The following is a 19,651-nucleotide window of genomic DNA, read 5'->3' as shown; positions in this document are numbered from 1 at the left end:
TTTTCCCTTCCGGGCCGGAATTGGTTTCTCTTTTGCTGTCGTCTTTCTGTTGTCCACTCCCCTTCGTTTATGAATAATATTTGCACAAGTTTATTTTTTACCTTCGGCGACGTTGCAGCATTTGGCCGCCGAAAGCCGAAATGGTGTTTAAAGTGACTGTCAGCAGTGCCCGGAGGGCAACAAGGACGCTGTGGCTGCTCGCGCTAGTAAGCCTGCCTGTTTGCATCAGTGTTTGCCGAGCATCATCACCTCAGGAAGACAGTGCCATGGAGAACATCGTTACTGAGAAAAAGGCTGAGGAGAGCCACAGACAAGACAGCGCTGACCTGCTGATCTTTATCCTGCTCCTCACCCTCACCATCCTGACCATCTGGTTGTTCAAACATCGGCGGTTCAGGTTTCTCCACGAAACCGGGCTGGCAATGATTTATGGTAAGATGGTCCATCGTGACAGAGAGACGTCATCCGAGCTGTTACACTCATTGTGTCCTAATAGTTAGATTTTGAACAGACGAATGTCAACACCAGGCTTGATAAGTTCGCCCCTTTTAACACATTTATGCTGCAGGACTGTTCCGGTTTATGTTGTGATTGAGCAAGCGTAATTTAACGACAGTGGACGCCTCTTTTACACTGCTTAATCTTAGAAATTACATCTCAGCACCTAAGCAGTTTCGACAAATACTGTCTTATGAATCCTACTGAATTTTAGTTCTTAAATAACTTGTTTTTGCTTTTGCTTTTTCGTGCAAGTCACAAGTGATTATTTGGACAAATGCCAATCACGAGTGTGTAACTGGACTTTGCTTCCACTTCTGTATATTGAATTTCAGGAGTATTGTTAGAAATCTTCCAACCTGTAGAAGAGGAAGTGGTCGTGCCACCGTAGAATCATTTACATTTTGCCTCACAACCCAGCTGCTTCACATTTAACAGATAATTAATAACTTCTGCTTGGCTGTGCAGAGCTTTTAGAGTCTAGACATTCACAAATTACTCATTTTTAGTTTTTATGAAGGCTCCATAGGGCGGATAGTAACATTATGCTATTATTTTTGCTGTGACATTACTGTCTACTACATGGTTACCAAACCATGCATTACTACCAATAGTAACAGATGTTTGATCTGAGCATTTTAGGTCAAGATCAGATCACAAATCCAAAATTTGATCAAAATAGCTGGAAAGATGATTGTCATCCTGCCTCCATTTTCTCTCCATGAGATATTTAAAGAGTCGGTGATAAAGAAGGGACGGAAAATCACTACAGATATAAATCCCATCTTTTATAAAGAATATGAGTCCTCTGGAAAAAAGGTACAGGATACCAGACATGTTGTGATTTTTGTGTTATTTTGTGTGACATATTCCCCTCGGTTGTCCAAGACAAATTTCTCCCACTGGAGACAATATGGCCTAATCTAATCTAAACTAATTGAAATTCTAATTTGCTGGTACAGTATCTGATAGGGTAATTTATTTTCACATGGATGTGTTAAGACTTTAATTTGAGATCCAGAGCTGTTAGGTACGTGTGTGATGTTCAGAGTAGACCTTTGTTTAAAAATATTTTTTTGTACAAATGAATCCCACTGAAACATTTAATACCATCTGTAGTATCAGGTAGCCTGAAGCTACACTCGCCATCCGTTTCTGTGGCGACGTGCCATAAACTGTTAAAAATCCTGTATTAATCAACTCTTCTCTCTCTCCTGTTTTTTTTTTTTTTTTTGTCTTTCGTTTTTATGAATTTTTCCCCAGGCTTAATTGTTGGAGTGATTTTGCGTTATGGCATCATTCATGTTCCTCTGGATGTTGGCAACATCACCTTGAATTGCCATGTCAATGCCAGCCCTGCCACTCTGCTGGTCAATGTAAGCGGCAAGTTCTACGAGTACACATTGAAAGGGGAGATCAGTGGCAACGACATGAAGGATAATGAGATGCTGCGCAAGGTATACTGTGTCGTGTTATTATTTGAATTTGATGTCTACATACAAGCAGTTGTGTTACAGAGATGGGTAATTATTTTCCTAAGGGACTATGTAAAACTGGGACTGTTGTGGAGGACGGTGCCAGTAAATTGAACTCAGTATTAATTTTATCTGTGTATAAGTTATTGGTACAGCCCTCCACAAGAGTCCCAGTTTCTCCTGTATCCCCTTGAGAAGCTTCATTGCCCACCCCTGAGCTGGAGCAATCAGATGATTTAATCATCAGCAAAGACATAATTATCAGTTATTTTACACTGAAATGATAGCAGATGTTTAAATCTGCAAGCACCGATGATCAAAACCAGCTACCCTTCTGATATTTTAAATACAACATAACTAACCAATGCAAGAGAGAAATCATAGGTTAATTTGTAATGGGATTAAATGGTGGTTTTAGTTTTTTGTAAGCTGAATGATTTGTATTTCTCTTTATGTAATACAAATTCTTTATTATCAATATTAAGTAGCTATTTCAATTTTAAAACAATAGCTCTACATCTAGATCAAATCAGTTTGAAGACTATTAAACAGGGCCTGAAATGTTCTGTTAAAATAACTGGCAGAATGCCTTTATTAGTGATACAGAATGTAAAAGAAACCATAAAAGTACTTGTTTTACGGTTGTCATGTGCTGGGGTGTGTTTGTCACTTTGTACTTTGTCAGTTAAACAGCTGCACAATTACATACAAGCAGTATTCTTGACGCTATTCTAACCACCAAACAAGTAAACAATCTGCTGAACAGGTTTAATCTATTTAAGTCATAATCTCACGCTCAGAAATTGAGGATTGTTTTCCAAACATGAATACATCTAATCCATTGTCAGAGATTGAATCCACATACTGATTTTAATGTAGCACTGCTCTAGATTTAGCATCTAAAAATGGCATTAGCCTTAGTGTGTGTATATGTATGTGGCTAGAAGCTGTCCTCGTTCTGTAACATGCCATTTTACTATTATAGTAGTTTTTTTGTTTATTGTCCTGGAAGCTGTGTCATGATGCCCCATATGGGTCATTTTTGATTAACTGATATTTTAGTCAATCCAAAAATGCAACAGCATAGAAAGAAATATTAATGAAAACAACTTGTTAATTTTCTTTTGATGCAGATCTGTAATTTTGTTCTGTGTTTTGTATAACTCAGGTGACCTTTGACCCTGAAGTGTTCTTCAATATTCTTCTACCGCCTATCATCTTCCATGCTGGCTACAGCTTAAAAAGGGTACAGTATATCATATAAAAAGTCAACATTTATTAAATACATATTTTCAGTATGTATTTGGCTCTTAATTAAATAACTTCATGTCCATTTGTGGTCTCTTTATAGACCGCAGGGGTTTACGTATTCATCAAGATGAATAATTTATTTTATAGTATTTATGCATTTGATTGCTGATCTGGTAACTCTTCTGTCTTTCAGAGACATTTTTTTCGGAACATGGGATCCATCCTGGCTTACGCCTTTCTCGGGACAGTCATTTCCTGTTTTATTATTGGGTAAGAGACTTAATTTGCAATTATTACAAAAAATATTTTATTATTAAAAAAAAAAAGCAAAAACATGAAAGCCATTCATCCTTGTGATTTTACAACCCTTGTGCAACTATGCACATTTAAAGTTATTGTTGTTTATGATGATGGACAAAACCACCTGCTCTTCCTTTTCTTCCATCAGGTTGCTGATGTATGGCTGTGTGACGCTAATGAAGCAGGTGGGCCAGCTGAATGGAGACTTTTTCTTCACGGATTGCCTGTTTTTTGGGGCCATTGTCTCTGCCACAGACCCTGGTACATATGATTTTTCTCAGATTTAAAAGTTTTCTTCTACTAACTCAAAGCACATTGTTACATATATTAACTAAAGTAGTGTGCAAAAGGCCTTTCTACCACCACACCGCATCCAGTAAAAGTGACATTTTCAGCTGAATGTTTTTATGTTTGTTCAGCACCTTGAGACTGAGCCATGAATAAGTAAAGTAAAAAATGTATGTAATTCAAAGAATGAACCGGTTTTGTGTCGACATTACTTAACAAGGAGTCCACATACTGTTATTCAAAGCCTCATAAGAAATGGTAGGGGAATAGAGATAAAAGTTGAGGCATGCCAACTGGACTGAAATCATTACCAAAAAAGTCTTATTGGGTGATGAATTCAGATTTGAATTTTTTTAAGTTGTAGCCATTGTCAGTCTGTATGGAGGAGGTCAGGAGAGAGGTGCAAAAGTGAGTGAGTCTGATCTGTCTGATTGGCCAGGACTTAATTTTTCAGCATAACATGGATCACAAGCACACTGCCAGTGCTGTACAAGCATACTTGGATAGAAAAACTCACAATAGAACACTGTCATGGATTAACCTCCCCAGAGCCAGAACCTCAACATTATTGAGGCAGTGTGGCATCATCTTTTCAGAGAATTGAACAAAATCAGCCAACATCCAAAAGAAGAGCTTTAAATATCCTTCAGGAAACCTGGAGAAGTATTCTTGAAGACTGTTTAGAGAAAAGACAAGAAGGCTTTGCCTAAGAGAGTTCAAGCTTTAAATAATAAAGTTGGTCTTACCAATTAAAGCTCATTAAAATTGTACAAAATCTGTTTTTTCCCTTATATACCATATTTCCATGTATGTTTGTAGATGTTGCAATAAATTGCTGCACCCATATTCCAAGCAAAATGTAAAGAAATAAAGGTGGCTCAAGACTTTTGCACAACATTGTATAGCAGCGTTTGGAAGTGAATTTTGACGTATGTTCTCTGTGCCTCACAGTGACAGTCCTGGCCATCTTTAATGAGCTGCAGGTGGACGTGGATCTCTACGCATTACTGTTTGGAGAGAGTGTGCTTAACGATGCCGTGGCCGTGGTTCTGTCCTCGTAAGTTGTCTCCCTTTTTTTTCTTTTTTCGTTTCTTTTTTTGTTGATGGACCTGTGACCTTTTACTAACCTGGGGCCCGTTCTTCGTACCTCGCTAAGTAGGTTAGCCGGATTAGATTGTTGACGATTTCGCGTGATCCTGGATCAGTCGGTTCCCCGAAGCTCATCCGGGACTTGCTGTCATAGCAACAGAGCCGTAAGCGTAAACCTGCTCGGGAGCAGGTTTACTTTATGTAAACAGGATTAGATCGCGGCCACGCAGGTATGTCCGCTTCATTTATACGAAAGCAACAGCGATATTTTTCCACTGTTTCACCATAAATAAATATTATCAATGTAACTAAAGATAATGCAGCACTTGATCCTTTTATTGATGTCACACAGATACATACAGGTCATTTCCTAAAAAAGGGAAATGTACTATTAACATTCTATTACATGTATGTGATTATTACAGATGTAATTCATATTTCAGAGTAGTAATTGTAAATTACTTCGTGTAATCAAGATGAGAGACCACGGCTATAAAAGCGAAGGTGGATTTGGGAAGCCTGTCGCAGCCATGTCCTGTCCGTATACGCGACCAACCCATTGCGGAAGGTGCAAGATTGATAAGGAGAGTCCTCAGAATTCAGCGTATATTGCGGGATAGACAGGATCCTTTAGCTCAGCGCGACAGTGTGCTCATAGAGAGATATCGATATTCCCGTGAGGGTATTATTTACTTAACCAACTTGTTGACGAGGGGGTGCAGGACCACCACCTGTCTTTTTTTCCTCTGCCCTTTTCTTGGTTGCTGTTATGAACAAACTAACAGAGTATTACAGGCCAGTATTACCTTGCCAAGAGACGAAGAGCAATCTAAGAGATAAATATTACCATTCTGTAGAATACTCCTGTATTCCACTTTTACTTGTTCCCATGTTCTTGTGGGTCCTGTTGTGGCTCTAATGTGAAAGGGGATATAATATAACATATTATAATATAATATAATGCCATATGATATTGGACAATATAGTGTCATATGATAGATCTACCCTACCGCCTACTGGTGTTGGCCAGAGGGGCCGATGGCGCGATATGGCAGCCTGGCTACAACCGTAGCTGCCTCCACCAGTGTGTGAATGTGGGAGTGAATGAATAGTGGTATCGTAAAGCGCTTTGGGTGCCTTGGAAAGCGCTATATAAACCCAATCCATTATTATTATTATTATTAAATTACCTACGAGTTTGATTTGTCAGCAACTTTCTGCCAGCCCTCTCTCCTTGCTTTTGCAGCCTTTGCAGTGTTCTCTTGTGTTTTAATTAAACTCTGAAACTCCTGAAATCCCTCACTCATGAGTTCTTGCTCTGCTGCCGGAAAATACCGAGCACGCCCCTTGGACATTTTCGCCGACCAATCAGCGGGTTGCCGATCAATGTTTCTACTATCGATGCGTAGCCCCTTTTACGACACCCAGTGATGTCACATTCCTGCGTCCAGCTGTAGTAATCGTCAACAGCAGGTGTGTTCGGGGAACCGGATTAGCGAGCTCACGGTTAGCGCGATGATTTGATCTTGGATGTGTCATTTGATCTTGGATGTAGTAAGCGACGTACGAAGAACGGGCCCCAGGTATCAGCTCCCAATAACACCTTGTTAAATGTGAAACAGGTTTGTTAAACTAACACTTGACTTGGTTTTTGTCCCCCGCCACATGGAACTGCTGTAATTTCCACAGAATTGTAAATTTAAAGCGCAGGCAGACTGGAGGGGCCCGGCCCTGTGGAGACACTCAGACCGGCCCGTTGAACGGGTGCACTAAGTAGAGCATGGCATTGTGTGCTTTTGCAGTGCCTTGAGATAAACATGACAAATCACTGGCCATTTGTTTTTAAGACTCTGGCTATTCAACCAGAGATGCAGAACATTGCATTATTTATTCTTTTTTTTCTGTTATTGGTTAAATGTTTTTGATGGTATGAGTCAGCTAAGAGCACATTCCTATTTTCTTTGAAGATACTGTGGGAGCCAAGGGAAAGGCAGAAAGCCAGAATGCTTATAGACAAAATGCCTGGTGATTTGTTCTGCGAGTGTGGGGGCTGTGAAGAGAGAGGGTGAACAAATGTTATTTTACTGCGACACTTGGTTCAAATAGCTATTTATTATACAGCTATTTATTCAAAGATCTGAATCTCTTATTTGGAAATAAACGTTTGCCAAGTTCAGCACATTTGAGCACAAAACTACTTCAGCATAATGTTAAAAAATATATATGTGTATATTAGGGGTGCAATGATACTCGTATCGATATTGAACCGTTCGATACAGTGCTTTCGGTTCGGTACGCATATGTATTGAACAATACAAAATTTGTAATTTATTTTATCAACTTTCCTTCTGACATGCTGTCTGTGTTGAGCGCTCAGTGAATCTGCGTTCGACTACTCCGCCTAGGCTGCACTGTCGAGCGCAGATCCACTGAGCGCTCAACACAGACAGCATGTCAGAAGGAAGAGCGCAGGGCAAGCTAGCAAGACAGAAGTTAAGCTCTCCTTGCAACATGGCAAAATGAACCTCCCCCACCCTCATTCAGATCTGGCGTTTGGAATTATTTTGGTTTTCGTATGACCCTGAAGGTAAGCGCGTCATGGACTAAAGTAAAACAGTATGTTGGATGTGCCACGCAATGCTCAATTACATTGGTGTGAACTAGTGTGTTAGCACAGTTAGCTCGTTAACGTGTTGGCCGTCTAGCCCCATGCACGGGGCGATCAGGGGTAGCTCATTAACGGAGATTTGCCGTGTCGTAGCGTTAAGGTCATTTCAACGAGATTAACGCTGACAGCACTAGTGGGAACACAACGAATATGACTGCATGTTTACGCTGACATCATCCTAGTGCAAAGACAAGTGGAAGCAGACAAAAACAACAAGCATGCATGCTACAAACTTTACCCCAGTCATTTAGACAGCCGTTAGCACAGGATTCTCCTTATGGGGACCTGATGTGTTTAATATTGTGGCGAGCTCAGACAAGGTGGAGACGGAGGTGTCGTTTGGTCTTGCTTCCCGTGAGCTAGCCAGGGAGCACAGCCGTTTATTGACATCTGCAGAAGAACACTGCCGCTAGCTAACTGCTCAGCGTGGCAAGCGCACAGCAACAACAACAACACACAGGGCGCCCTCTGACCCCGGAAGGACACCGTCGCAGCGAGAGGGCGTCACCCGTTACTATGGCAACACAAACAAAACATAACTGTACAAACAGAACCCCGAACAGCCCTGACCCGCTACATAGCCCCCACCTAAGGGGTCAGTCGTCCCCGACGACCCGATTACCCCACACAAAGTCCTGCAAATGTCCAGGTGCCTTCTTTTGGCGCACCGGTCACGACCGGCGGGGGAAAAGTCACTCGGATCAGAACATGGGGTGCTACCATCATCCCACTTCTGACACGATTGTGGCGAGCTCAGACAAGGAGGAGACGGAGGTGTCGTTTGGTCTTGCTTCCCGTGAGCTAGCCAGGGAGCACAGCCGTTTATTGACATCTGCAGAAGAACACTGCCGCTTGCTAACTGCTCAGCGCGGCAACCGCACAGCAACAACAACAACACACAGGGCGCCCTCTGACCCCGGAAGGACACACCATCGCAGCGAGAGGGCGTCACCCGTCACTATGGCAACATAAACAAAACATAACTGTACAAACAGAACCCCGAACAGCCCTGACCCGCTACAATATGCTGCTGAGAATATAGCCCAGAAGAAGCGTATAGTATAGCTTTTATTTTGGAAAGAGCCATTTCTCTGTAATAAACTCTCTTTTCCAAAGATGAGTGATTCCTCAATCAGATACAGGGCTCGCAAAATCGCTAGCCCGACGTCCTGGGGCTAGCGATTTTTCCAGTCGGGCTACCAAAATCTATCTCTGCCCTGCCCGTCGGGCTATCATAGGAAGGAAAAATATATGTCAATGCTTTTGCATTCTTTCGGAAATGTAGCTGGGTAATTATGTCATTGGCATCGGTGAGCCACTGTCAATATGTGACATATTGAAATCGCGTTTGAATTTGCGCTTGTTTTTTGCTTTCACTTTGCAATCGCGCGAACTGTGTATAGAGAGCGACAGCACTGATCTGTGAGTGATGATAATTTGCGCACCAATTCCTCTGACATCGTCTTATCAATCGTTAGCTTACTATGCAAACATGACAAGTGAAATCTCCCGCAGCAAGCTTAAACATGTGAGAGGTTGATCGCCTTTTATATGGACGCAAACGCGCGTTGCAACTTTTTATCTGGTGTGCGTCTTTTATTTTGACAGCGAATGCGGACCACTTATGTGCACCTGTGTAAATAACATAATGTTCTGCCGGGTGTGTTGTTGGTTTTCTCTCGATTTCTGAGTCGACAAGCGCCTTTGTTACTGGGACCAGTCATTTTAAGAAAGGCCCCCATTAGAACCCATGAGAAATGCAAGAAATGCATTATTGCTCAGTCTGCAATATGTTTCCCAGAACAAACACCAATTGCAAATAACATACTAAAAACAAACCTGAAAATCTGTTTAAAACAGCGTACTATGTTGCAAAGAGTGAACTACCACTGGCACAATTTAGCAGTCTTTGCAAACTTCAAAAAGCAAATGGACTCGATCTTGGTTCCACTTGCCTCTTACCCGTGACTTCAGTGGAAATTTCAAATTCAGGATCTGACACAGACTGATCCATGTCCTACACAGTTCTTACAAGTTCATAGAAATTTCTGTTCAATTAGAACCAAGTATTTGAGTTGATGATTGTAATTTTTATACAATATTGTAATTTGTTTTTCAACAATTTTTTGATTAATGTTTTGTTTCCTTTACAATATTATACTTTAATGTATAATATTGTAAAGGAAACAAAACACCAATCAAAAAATTGCTCTCTTTTTTTATTCGGGCTACTTAAATTTATTTTGGGCTACCAAAAACTGAAGAGTCCCTGCCCGAAGGGCTACCAGGGATTTTGAAATTTTGAGAGCCCTGAGAGATATTTATTTTTTTTAATTACTTTTGTTTCAGCAACATTAAATTTAAATTTACACTACCCTGTGTTGTGGTGACTAATGCAGGCATTAACTTGTATATGGTACACTTATAAATATTTGCCCTGCCATTGCATAAATACTTGCCATTAAATGTTTGTATTTTGTGTTCATATCAGCTCTATAGTAGCATATCAACCAGAAGGAGACAACAGCCACACCTTTGAGGTTATGGCGATGTTGAAGTCTTTTGGGATTTTCCTGGGAGTTTTCAGCGGCTCATTTGCACTAGGAGTCGCCACTGGAATCGTCACCGCTCTCATATCTTTTTTCGTTTGTTTGGTTGTAGCATTTATTTAGATAAGTTACATGTTGTTGTAGCAGTGCTTAAACAGCAAACAGACTCTTAATGAGCATACGCACATGTGCCATAAATATCAAGAAACTCCTAATAGTGTATTTCATTCAAACCAAGTACATAAAAAGTGCAATCAAATTCAGTTCCAAAATACAAAAAGGGACATGAAGGTTCTTTCAATTTATTTTGGCATTTTAAACTCAACCTGTAAAGTTTTTGTTCAGACCGGACCTTTGTCCTTTGGAATAAAGCATCAATATTTTATCACTTCATTCTGTTTGTTCCCTTGCTAAAGTTAGCGTATGAATTTTGTGTCACAGCCAAAGACTTGTTTTATAAGGTCACAGTCACCATTAACCAAAGAAATTTATTCTCGTGTCCATTTTATTAAGGACATAAAGGGGAAGATTTAACTACACCAAAGCCTTAGTGTTAGCTGGCCAGCATCTATGTCATTTTTTTTTACATTCTGAGCGGGGCTACATGAATGTTTTTGTGATAGTCTACGTCAGGGTAGGGGAACTCCAGACCTCAAGGGCCAGTGTCCTGCAGGTTTTAGATATCACCCTGGGTCAACACACCTGAATCAAATGACTAGTTCATTACCAGGCCTCTGGGAGGAGGAATTTAGCCATTTAAATCAGCTGTGTTGGCTCAAGGACACAGCCTGCAGGACACCGGCCCTCGAGGCCTGGAGTTCTCCACCCCGGTCTACATGTTTTCAATTCTAAAATGGTTAGCTTCTTAACACTGAAACATTATCATCAGTATCTCAGTTATACCATGCACTAAATTAGTTTGTGTGAAATACTATATGAAAATGTAGAATAAATGCAAAAAAAGCTGATTAAAATGATTGTGTAACGTTATTCTGACATTAACCTCATTAGAAGCCAACAGTTTCAGACTTCAAATGGAAAGCAGAACTTTATTGGTTCTCTTATTTGTTTTTTTTAATGTCTTAGAATTGAATTATTTGTAAAAAGGTCAACATGAATGGATTTAGCAATATCTGAGTATGTCGTTAAATTCTTTGACTGTGGTGTCCACGTGACTAAATTTACCAAGCTGCGAGACTTCCAGCTGTTGGAAACAGCTCTGTTCTTTCTCATGTCATGGAGCACATTCTTACTGGCTGAGGCTTGTGGTTTCACAGGTAACACACACACAGATCCACACATTCTACGTGTATGGCATACTGTAATTACCAGAATATCAAAAACAAAAAATGAGATTAGTAATTTAGATAATACCGTAATAGTAATTGTGTCCAGCTGGAAGCTTTATGCATCAGAGCATATAGAAATCAGTGCGTATTGATCCCATCTTTATTCTGTGTGTCTCCGTCCCCCTTTGGTGTGCTGCAGGTGTGGTAGCAGTACTCTTCTGTGGAATCACTCAGGCCCATTACACCTACAACAATCTGTCTCCTGAGTCTCAGGACAGAACCAAACAGGTCACTACTTATTCAGTTCTTTTTTTAGATGCTTTAAGTATTGCGTTTTCCTTGTTTTGTTTTGTTTTATGGTGAAGTAGGGTGATGGAGACTCAAAATTAAACAAAAACTGCAGATTGCTTTATCAGTTATCTGCTATTGTAGGTTTGTTGAACAGGTAAAGACACAAAAATCAAAACTTTTCTATGTCTTTATGACATAGCGAATAAAAAAGCGGCATTTTAAGTTTAATTACAATCACAGTCATGCAATCCAAGTTTAACAGCATTTATTGGAAACTCTAGCTTTTTCTTTTATTGTATACATCTATCTATACTTGGATATCAGCTGTCATGTAAAGCATGCTGTTTCTTTTCTTTTGCAGCTGTTTGAACTTTTAAATTTCCTGGCAGAGAACTTCATTTTCTCCTACATGGGATTGACCCTTTTCACGTTCCAAAACCATGTCTTCAATCCGATGTTCATCGTTGGAGCTTTTGTATCTTTTTACATGGCCCTGCCAAGTTCACATAAGCCATGTTAATCCTTGGCTTGAAGCATTATCTACAGCAGTGGGAGACAGATGGAAAGGTGACCATGCAAGGAGTAGCGAGAGTGCAGGCAGATGAGTTTATATAGCATCACAGTGGACAAGACAGGTGAAGAAGAGAGTGTAGGCAGGGTGGAGTGGCTGGAGACTAGCGTCCAGGGTGATTTGAGACAGAAGGATAGACCGATCTCAGAGGAGGTTAATGGATGAAGTGAAGGAGGACATGCAGAGGGTTGGTATAACAGAAGAAAATGCTAGGGATAGGGTAAGATTGAGGCAGATGATTCACTCCCTAAAGGGAACAAAAGAAGTTTATTACAACTAACCACCAAGTAGTAAATAGGCAGGAGACAGCACACCTCATTTGCTTTTGTCCTTAACCATGTTCTTACCCAGGTAGCATTATTCATAGGAAGAGCCGCTAACATTTACCCTCTCTCCTTCCTTCTTAATCTGGGACGACGCAACAAGATCAGATCCAACTTCCAGCACATGATGATGTTTGCAGGTTAGTGGTGTACGGATAAGGATGTTTATTATGTGCCGTCTTAAGCAAAGCGCTTTCCTTTATTAACAGAGTGAAATATAACCAACAGAGATGCTTATTATCTCATCTTGTATACAACATTCTCCATGCTCTGCTTTTTAGGCCTGCGAGGTGCAATGACCTTTGCACTGTCCATCAGGGACACTGCAACATATGCTCGTCAGATGATGTTTTCCACCACTCTGCTCGTGGTCTTCTTCACTGTATGGATTTGTGGGGGTGGTACTACTCAGATGCTGTCCTGCCAGCGCATACGGTATGCCTATCCTTCCTCTGCAAAGTCCAGACTGGATTTGCAGTTAGCATTTGTTTTAACAGTGGGGAAATTTCACAAATAAGTCTGATGCTTGTCTATAAATATTTTGACTTTATGATGCCGGGTGTTTAACTCATCTAGTTATCCTGTCAGGCAAGTATTCGAACAATTATTGAACGTCTTGAAGAATGTGCTGCTCTGTCTTGTCTTTTTTTAATAAGCAGATTTCCTGCTGGTGAACTTGTAAAACGGGGGAAACATGCTTCACAGCACTGTTCTGCTCTGACAGCTTACGACTGCAGCTGATTTACACGTGTTTCTTTTTCTTTAACAGTGTGGGAGTGGACTCGGATCAAGATAACTCTGTGAGTGTGGCACTTATAAACGTGTTGTAGTTATGTAATTGGTGGAAAGTAACTGTAAAGGAAACCAAGACACCTAAACAGTGTTGTCTGTCTTTGTCCAGATGAGTGTTGGTGAAGGTTCAGAGAGAAGGAGCACCAAACAAGAAAGTGCCTGGCTTTTCAGAATTTGGTACAACTTCGACCACAAGTATCCTTTGCTTAATTAGTGTTATTAATATCAAGAAATAATTTTCAAATAAACCATACATGTAGTGTTTTGAATATGTGATAACTCATTAATGACTTCACTTCAACTTACCAGCAGCAGAGGGAGCCCCACTTACAGACTTAACTTCACATTAGGTCATCTTTTGGCTCTGAAATATGAAGGTCAGACTGTTCTATGCATTTAAAATAAATTACCTTATGAAATTACTTTAATTTGGAACATTTTCTTCTGAGGACTGGGATTCATTAAGCATTCATCACACCGTACCAGGAGCTTTCTTTTTGTGTCTAATAGCGGTCTTTTAGTGCTTATTTCACGCGCATTATGTCCTTGACTCGAGCCTCCCTCCAGCTACCTGAAGCCCATCCTGACTCACAGCGGCCCCCCTCTCACAGCCACGCTGCCTCCCTGCTGCGGCCCCCTCGCTCGCTTCCTCACCAGCCCTCAGGCCTTTGAGGTCAGACGCTGGTTTATACAAGAGCTATTTCTGACTGAACTGTGTTGTTTTTTTGTTTTTTTTTAATCCCATATTACCAGATGGAAAACGGTCATGAATCAACGGTTCAGTTTTCATTTTCAATTTTCATTGTCTCATTGGATGGATAAGGAAACACAAAGCATGGGACAAAATTATAATTGTATTGGTTGAACACAATTTCATCCAATAGCTATGGAGTGCTAAAGTCACATCCTTTTTCCCCCAAATTTGTTGTGTTTCTTTGAACAATTTGTGTTTCTTCTTCCTGCAGAACGAATGCCAGCTGAAGGATGACGACTCTGACCTCATCCTGAGAGACGGTGACATCAACCTGACATATGGCGACATCACAGTCAGTACAGACGCCAGTGGCGCCCACACTAGCGGCGGCCCGGCCTTTGCTGGCGCTGCCACCTCTGATGACTTGGACAGAGAGTTAGCATACGGAGATCACGAGCTGGTGATGAGAGGCACGCGCCTGGTGCTGCCCATGGACGACTCGGAGCCGCCCTTCACAGAGCCCCACCACCGCATGCGGATGTGAAAGTAGTCTTTGAATACAGACCCAGACAACCGTCCGACGCACCCTGACCCGAGCCATTGAGCAAAAGACCAGTACCTGAGTCTCCTCCTATCACCTCTCTCTGCTTTTTTTCCCTTTTCTCTAGCACTTTTGTTCCATCCTTCTTGCCACATTTTCTCACATATTCTATGGGGCAAATCATCGTCTCTACCTCATTGTCTTTCTGCTTATTTCCACACCTTTCTGCCATTACTGTAATATAGTCATATTTATTTGCAGTTTTTTTCTTCATAAATCAGTTTTAAATCATTTCAGCTTAAATTTCTGTGTCACCTTACTGTAGCATTGCACAGAGATCTAGCAGCATGTGTCAGTGTGTAAATGCAACCACTAGCTAACTTGTCGGTGTAAAGTATATCCCAAGAGTACTATAACTTTTATATGCATGCTGAGGATGCTAGTTGTTTTCTTAGTTTGGGAGATTGAGGGCTTTTGTGTTGAATGTTGCTGCCTTCTCTCTGTGGGTCAGAGGCAAGCTGACCCAGTGGACAACGTTACTGTAAATTTGGTTACAATCAAGTGCCTGGGAATTGTAGTTTTTGGCAGCCCAGTACTGGATTAGTTCTGTTAAGCAGAGCTGATTCAATATGGTCAGTCATTCACTTTTCCATTGTTAAAAAAAAAAGATAAAAAAATGCTCAACATAAAACAAAGACCTCTGTCCATAAGGTAGCAATATACTTAGTGCGTGTTTGGGCTGTCAGTCTGTGTGCTATTTGCTTGTAAATAGTGTGTAACAATGTGATGCCAGTGTTGCAGTGTAACCAGGCAGTGAACATGTGGATCTCTCCCAATGACCTTTGACTGTGACATAGAGGGAGACTTTACACCTTATTTTAGAGGCTGCTGTCGTTCATGGCAGGACGAAGGGCTGTTGTTTCGAGATCCAAATGAGATGAGGCGAGAACGCTTAGTGCCATTTCTGTCCTGCATTTTTACATTTTATGAAATCTGAATGCAGATGACCTTAAAGTGTTTTGTATTCTTTTTGCAACAGAGGTTTGTGAGCTGAATCACCTTTTTCATATCCATTTTCTAGTCTATATTTTCTCATTCAATGAACCTGAACAACACATCTAGATACATGAATCTGAGACTAAATTATCTGCTACAGTGGTATTAAGAGCGTACAACTGATATTGTGCTTAATGAGAACTATCTATCTGCTTTTGGTAGGGCTGCGAACAGCAATTCATTCATCTGCCAGCAGTTGTTTAATAAATTATTTGGTGTAAAAAAATTTTTAAAAAAAATGAGAGTAGTGAACAATGCGCATCAGAGTTGCACAGACCTTAAAGAGTGTTTCAGGAAAAAATATGATTTAGGTAAATTTTTTATTCATGAAGATCAATGTGATGTGAGTTGCCCATTTTTTTTGAATAATGAGCCGTAAAGATTAAAGATATCTGCCTTCTGTCAAATATAACCAAACACAATTCTAGTCTTGTGGTGTCCAAAACATCGAGAAACACAGAAATGCTCCTTTTACATCATTACTTGAAATTAAATCTACAAACTGTCTTTGAGCTGTTTAATTTAGGATGTATTTTAATTAAACTACATCCAGGCACGAGCCTCTAGTAACAGGTAAATGCACTCCTCCTTTAGTTAAGTACATGAAACTGTCCACAATGCAGTTTTCTTTTTTAAAGCTGGTCATGATTTCCAGAAAGAGACGTGCTTCTGAGTTTTGAGCAGTTTAGTTTCATTATATAAGAGAGAAGGTGCACCTCTCTAAATCTGGGCTACTGACACCCCAAAAAGTCGAGGTGTCACTACAAGCCAGAAGAAAAACTATAATTATTTGATTTTTTTTTTTTTTTTTTTTTTTGGACAAATTACATCTTTCTACTTATTTCATTTGTGTTTTTTTTTGTCTGATTATCTGATTAAAAATGTAACGCAAGTCTTCAGAATCTGTAGATAACATTACCTTTGTTCAACAGCACGACTTAGATCATTCATTTGGTATTAAAATGAATGCGGTACAATTATTTTATTTACTGGCAGAACAGTTAATCAATCAACCGTTGCAGCTGTGAATTTATCGATTGTGTTGTATGAAATTATTTTCAAAAGACAAGCCCACAGGATTAATCAGTCCGTCCACATGTCAGCAGATATTTTCAGTGGCACTGTGGTAGTTTGTTATTATGCAGACTGCCAGAACAGAGCAACAATAGCTGTTTAAATGCTGGATGTTTCTGTCTGCTGTACACAGTAGAGTTTTTGATGTGTAATGGTTGACCATGAACACAGAGGCACATAAAGAGAAACATGCAGTGTATCAAAGGTACTCCTGGCCGGATGTGTTACATTTGACTTTGTAGCCTTGTGTCAGTGTTCGCTGTTGGGGCTATTTCAGTGCGTGGACAAGAAGAACGGAAGGTGTCGTCAGCTCCTTTGGGTGCGGAGTACAGCAGCTGTTAATGTGAGTTTAACAGGAAGTGTTGATAGCACATCACCGTGGCAACACTGTGTTGATGCAGACTGAAGCTAGACAACATTTGGTGACTTGAAGCAATCATGGCGTTTTTTTCTTTTTCTTTTTTTTTTTTTTCTCAAAGTTGTTGTTTTGGCCTCCTAGTGATCCAAAGAGAAAAAATACTGTGTGTATGCAAAATGGATCTTTGAGGAGGATGATGTGGTTAAAGAGTGAGAAGAAGGGGTGACTGGGGGGCTTGTTAGGCTCTTGTTGTTGAGCGTTCATGTGTTGGGATGATACGGAGGTACAAGGAAGAGAAGGCATGCTAGATATCGCTTTTCCTTCCACAGTTATCTTCTGCTGTGCAGGAACTTCTTATTTCTTCTTTTTTATCAGTTATGTCTCTAAACTCCACATTTTCTAATATGATTTGTTGATCTCACAGTTTTGTTTTGTTTTGTTTTTTATATGTGTAAGTGTGTTTCTGAATATTTTTTTTTCTGAAAAAGGGACACAGTGAATAAAAAAGAATGATTTGCACTTATTACAAATGTTGCGCTGTTCTATTCTGTTTCTTTTTTTCTACTCTTGTTTTTATCTTAGTTACTTTTATATTACTTACACTGAAAGGTTGTGGGATTTGCAAATTCATGTCAGTGAATTCATCTTAAGTTGTTTTCTGTGCTACTTTATGAAGGAATATTCCCACATTGCTCCATCTTATTGCTTCGCCATTCAGGTACTTTGTGTGTAAGTTGCTGCTTGAATGCCGTTGCCATGACTTGTGCACAGGCATGATTCATTTATCCTCTGCTGTTATGGACTCTTTGGCGTAGTGGGAACCAAAAGTGAAAAATTATACAAGGAATATTGTGATCCACTGTTCTTTGAGACATTAAAAGATGTGAAATCTGCAAAAAGTAAAAGAGGTTTTGGTGTTTTCCTACTGCTCTGCCAGTACGTGTTCTGTCTCTGCTCTCTGAATGGTGACCTGTGATATGCTTTGATCATTGGAAATCTTGTCTGAAGTAGCTGACCAAAGAAGCCTGCTGTGCTCCGTGTTCTCAGACAGTCCACTCTATCTTTCTACCGCAAACTCTCTGTGTGTGAATGTGTCTGTGTGTGTGTGTGTGTCACTGCCTGCATGTGGATGAGGATTTGAATGTGTCGGTATATGTGCAAGAGAGAGACAGGAGAGAGGCATTGTGATCTCTCCTGTCTGTGTTGCAGGTACTGACTGTTTACATCTGTGTAAATATACTCTCACCTGTTCATTTGCGTGCAACGGTCAATAAACAGAAGCCTGTGCTTTTGATTAAAGCCCTCACTGTAATGGCCTCCTCTTTTACTGTTCATTTATTTATTGTGGATGTCTGGGCTTTAAAAGAATGAAGCCGTGAACTCTTGAGATCATCCCATCCTGAGAAACATGAAATGAGTTTAGTGCCAGAAGTGATTTCATTTGAGTTGAATGAATCAGAGAAGGGATTTTCTTACAGTGTAATAATCGGTTTATAATATTAATTACGTTAGAAGTCTGACAGGTAGTCTGAGCTGGCATCCAATGTGATTTCAGATATTTTAGAGAGGAATAAAATTTGGCTTCAAGCTGACTTAATAATCCACATTTTAAAACATTATGTAGTTTGCATTCCCAACTCTAGAGTCAGGGTTGCAAGATGGTAGAAAAATATGCATTGTTTTAGTTTTCTTGCCTCTGGACGTTATTAAAAAAATAACTTAAGAGTACAGGAATCTACTGCTTACAGCTTGTAGACATACACAGCCTCTTACAAGGAGACAACTCTATTTTAAGCAATTATAATTTAAAAGTTTGAAGAGCACATTAATTATTTCCTTAAACCCAAATCTGGGGTAGATTAAAGGGTTGGATTTTATACTGAGCCTTAGTTAAAAGCCTCCTTAACCTTTAATCCAGTGTGATACTATCCATCAAATTCTCTTTTGCTTATCCCATTCAGGGTTGTGGGGGTGCTGGAGCCTACCAAGGCCCAACCTGGAAGATGGTAGATTCATACCCAGGCAACAGTGAGGCGACAGAGCTAACCATCATGCCACCGCTGCCAGTGTGATATTAAGTTTCTGAGATGGGCTTTAAAATCCAGGTCACCTTCATGTTCTTGTTCAATGATCTCCATTTTTTTTCCAGTTTGATCATATTTTGATATTCATTACATGTAACTGATGACCTTTATTGATTCATTAGTCTTATGTAGGATAGAGCTAAAGGCAAAAAACAAAACAAAATACTAACAATTTTTTAAAGAAAAGTGGTGTGAGTGTAAAGTCTGGATCTTAACCTGCCAGGAATGATGGCGTTTAACTCTCCTGGGGCATGATTTGTGCCAGATATCAGGTAACGTGCTCCTAATATGGGAACAACTCCCTCCAGTGTGCTCAAGAATGTCTGTACCCTGGATTTACACTCCACAGAGGAAATGGTAATTTTACAGGACCACTTTGGTTCAGGCTTGACTTGAGTGCTGTTTACATTTCACACATTTCTCACATGAGTCGGCGTATTTGATTTTTGAAGACAAATAA

At 40.2% G+C, this 19,651-nt stretch overlaps 1 protein-coding gene across 1 annotated transcript; it reads left to right on the top strand.

Annotated features, from left to right (window-relative positions):
* Positions 1-19: 19 nt before the first annotated feature.
* slc9a6a (solute carrier family 9 member A6a) lies at positions 20-18,421 on the top strand. Its single transcript, XM_085243820.1, has 16 exons — positions 20-432; positions 1,762-1,955; positions 3,142-3,219; positions 3,418-3,494; positions 3,673-3,785; positions 4,764-4,869; positions 10,061-10,202; positions 11,290-11,395; positions 11,607-11,695; positions 12,060-12,173; positions 12,621-12,732; positions 12,874-13,027; positions 13,362-13,392; positions 13,494-13,579; positions 13,952-14,057; positions 14,350-18,421. The coding sequence occupies exons 1-16, from the start codon at positions 141-143 to the stop codon at positions 14,620-14,622; spliced, it is 2,073 nt and encodes a 690-aa protein (XP_085099946.1). The 5' UTR covers positions 20-140; the 3' UTR covers positions 14,623-18,421.
* Positions 18,422-19,651: the final 1,230 nt, after the last annotated feature.

This window comes from Mchenga conophoros, linkage group LG2, assembly GCF_057382185.1.
Source record: "Mchenga conophoros isolate Kocher_MC1m ecotype Shallow Benthic linkage group LG2, M_conophoros_male_GT1.1, whole genome shotgun sequence".
Taxonomy (NCBI): domain Eukaryota; kingdom Metazoa; phylum Chordata; class Actinopteri; order Cichliformes; family Cichlidae; genus Mchenga; species Mchenga conophoros.
Note: the sequence above shows the minus strand (reverse complement) of the source record. Positions and strands in the feature narration are given on the sequence as shown.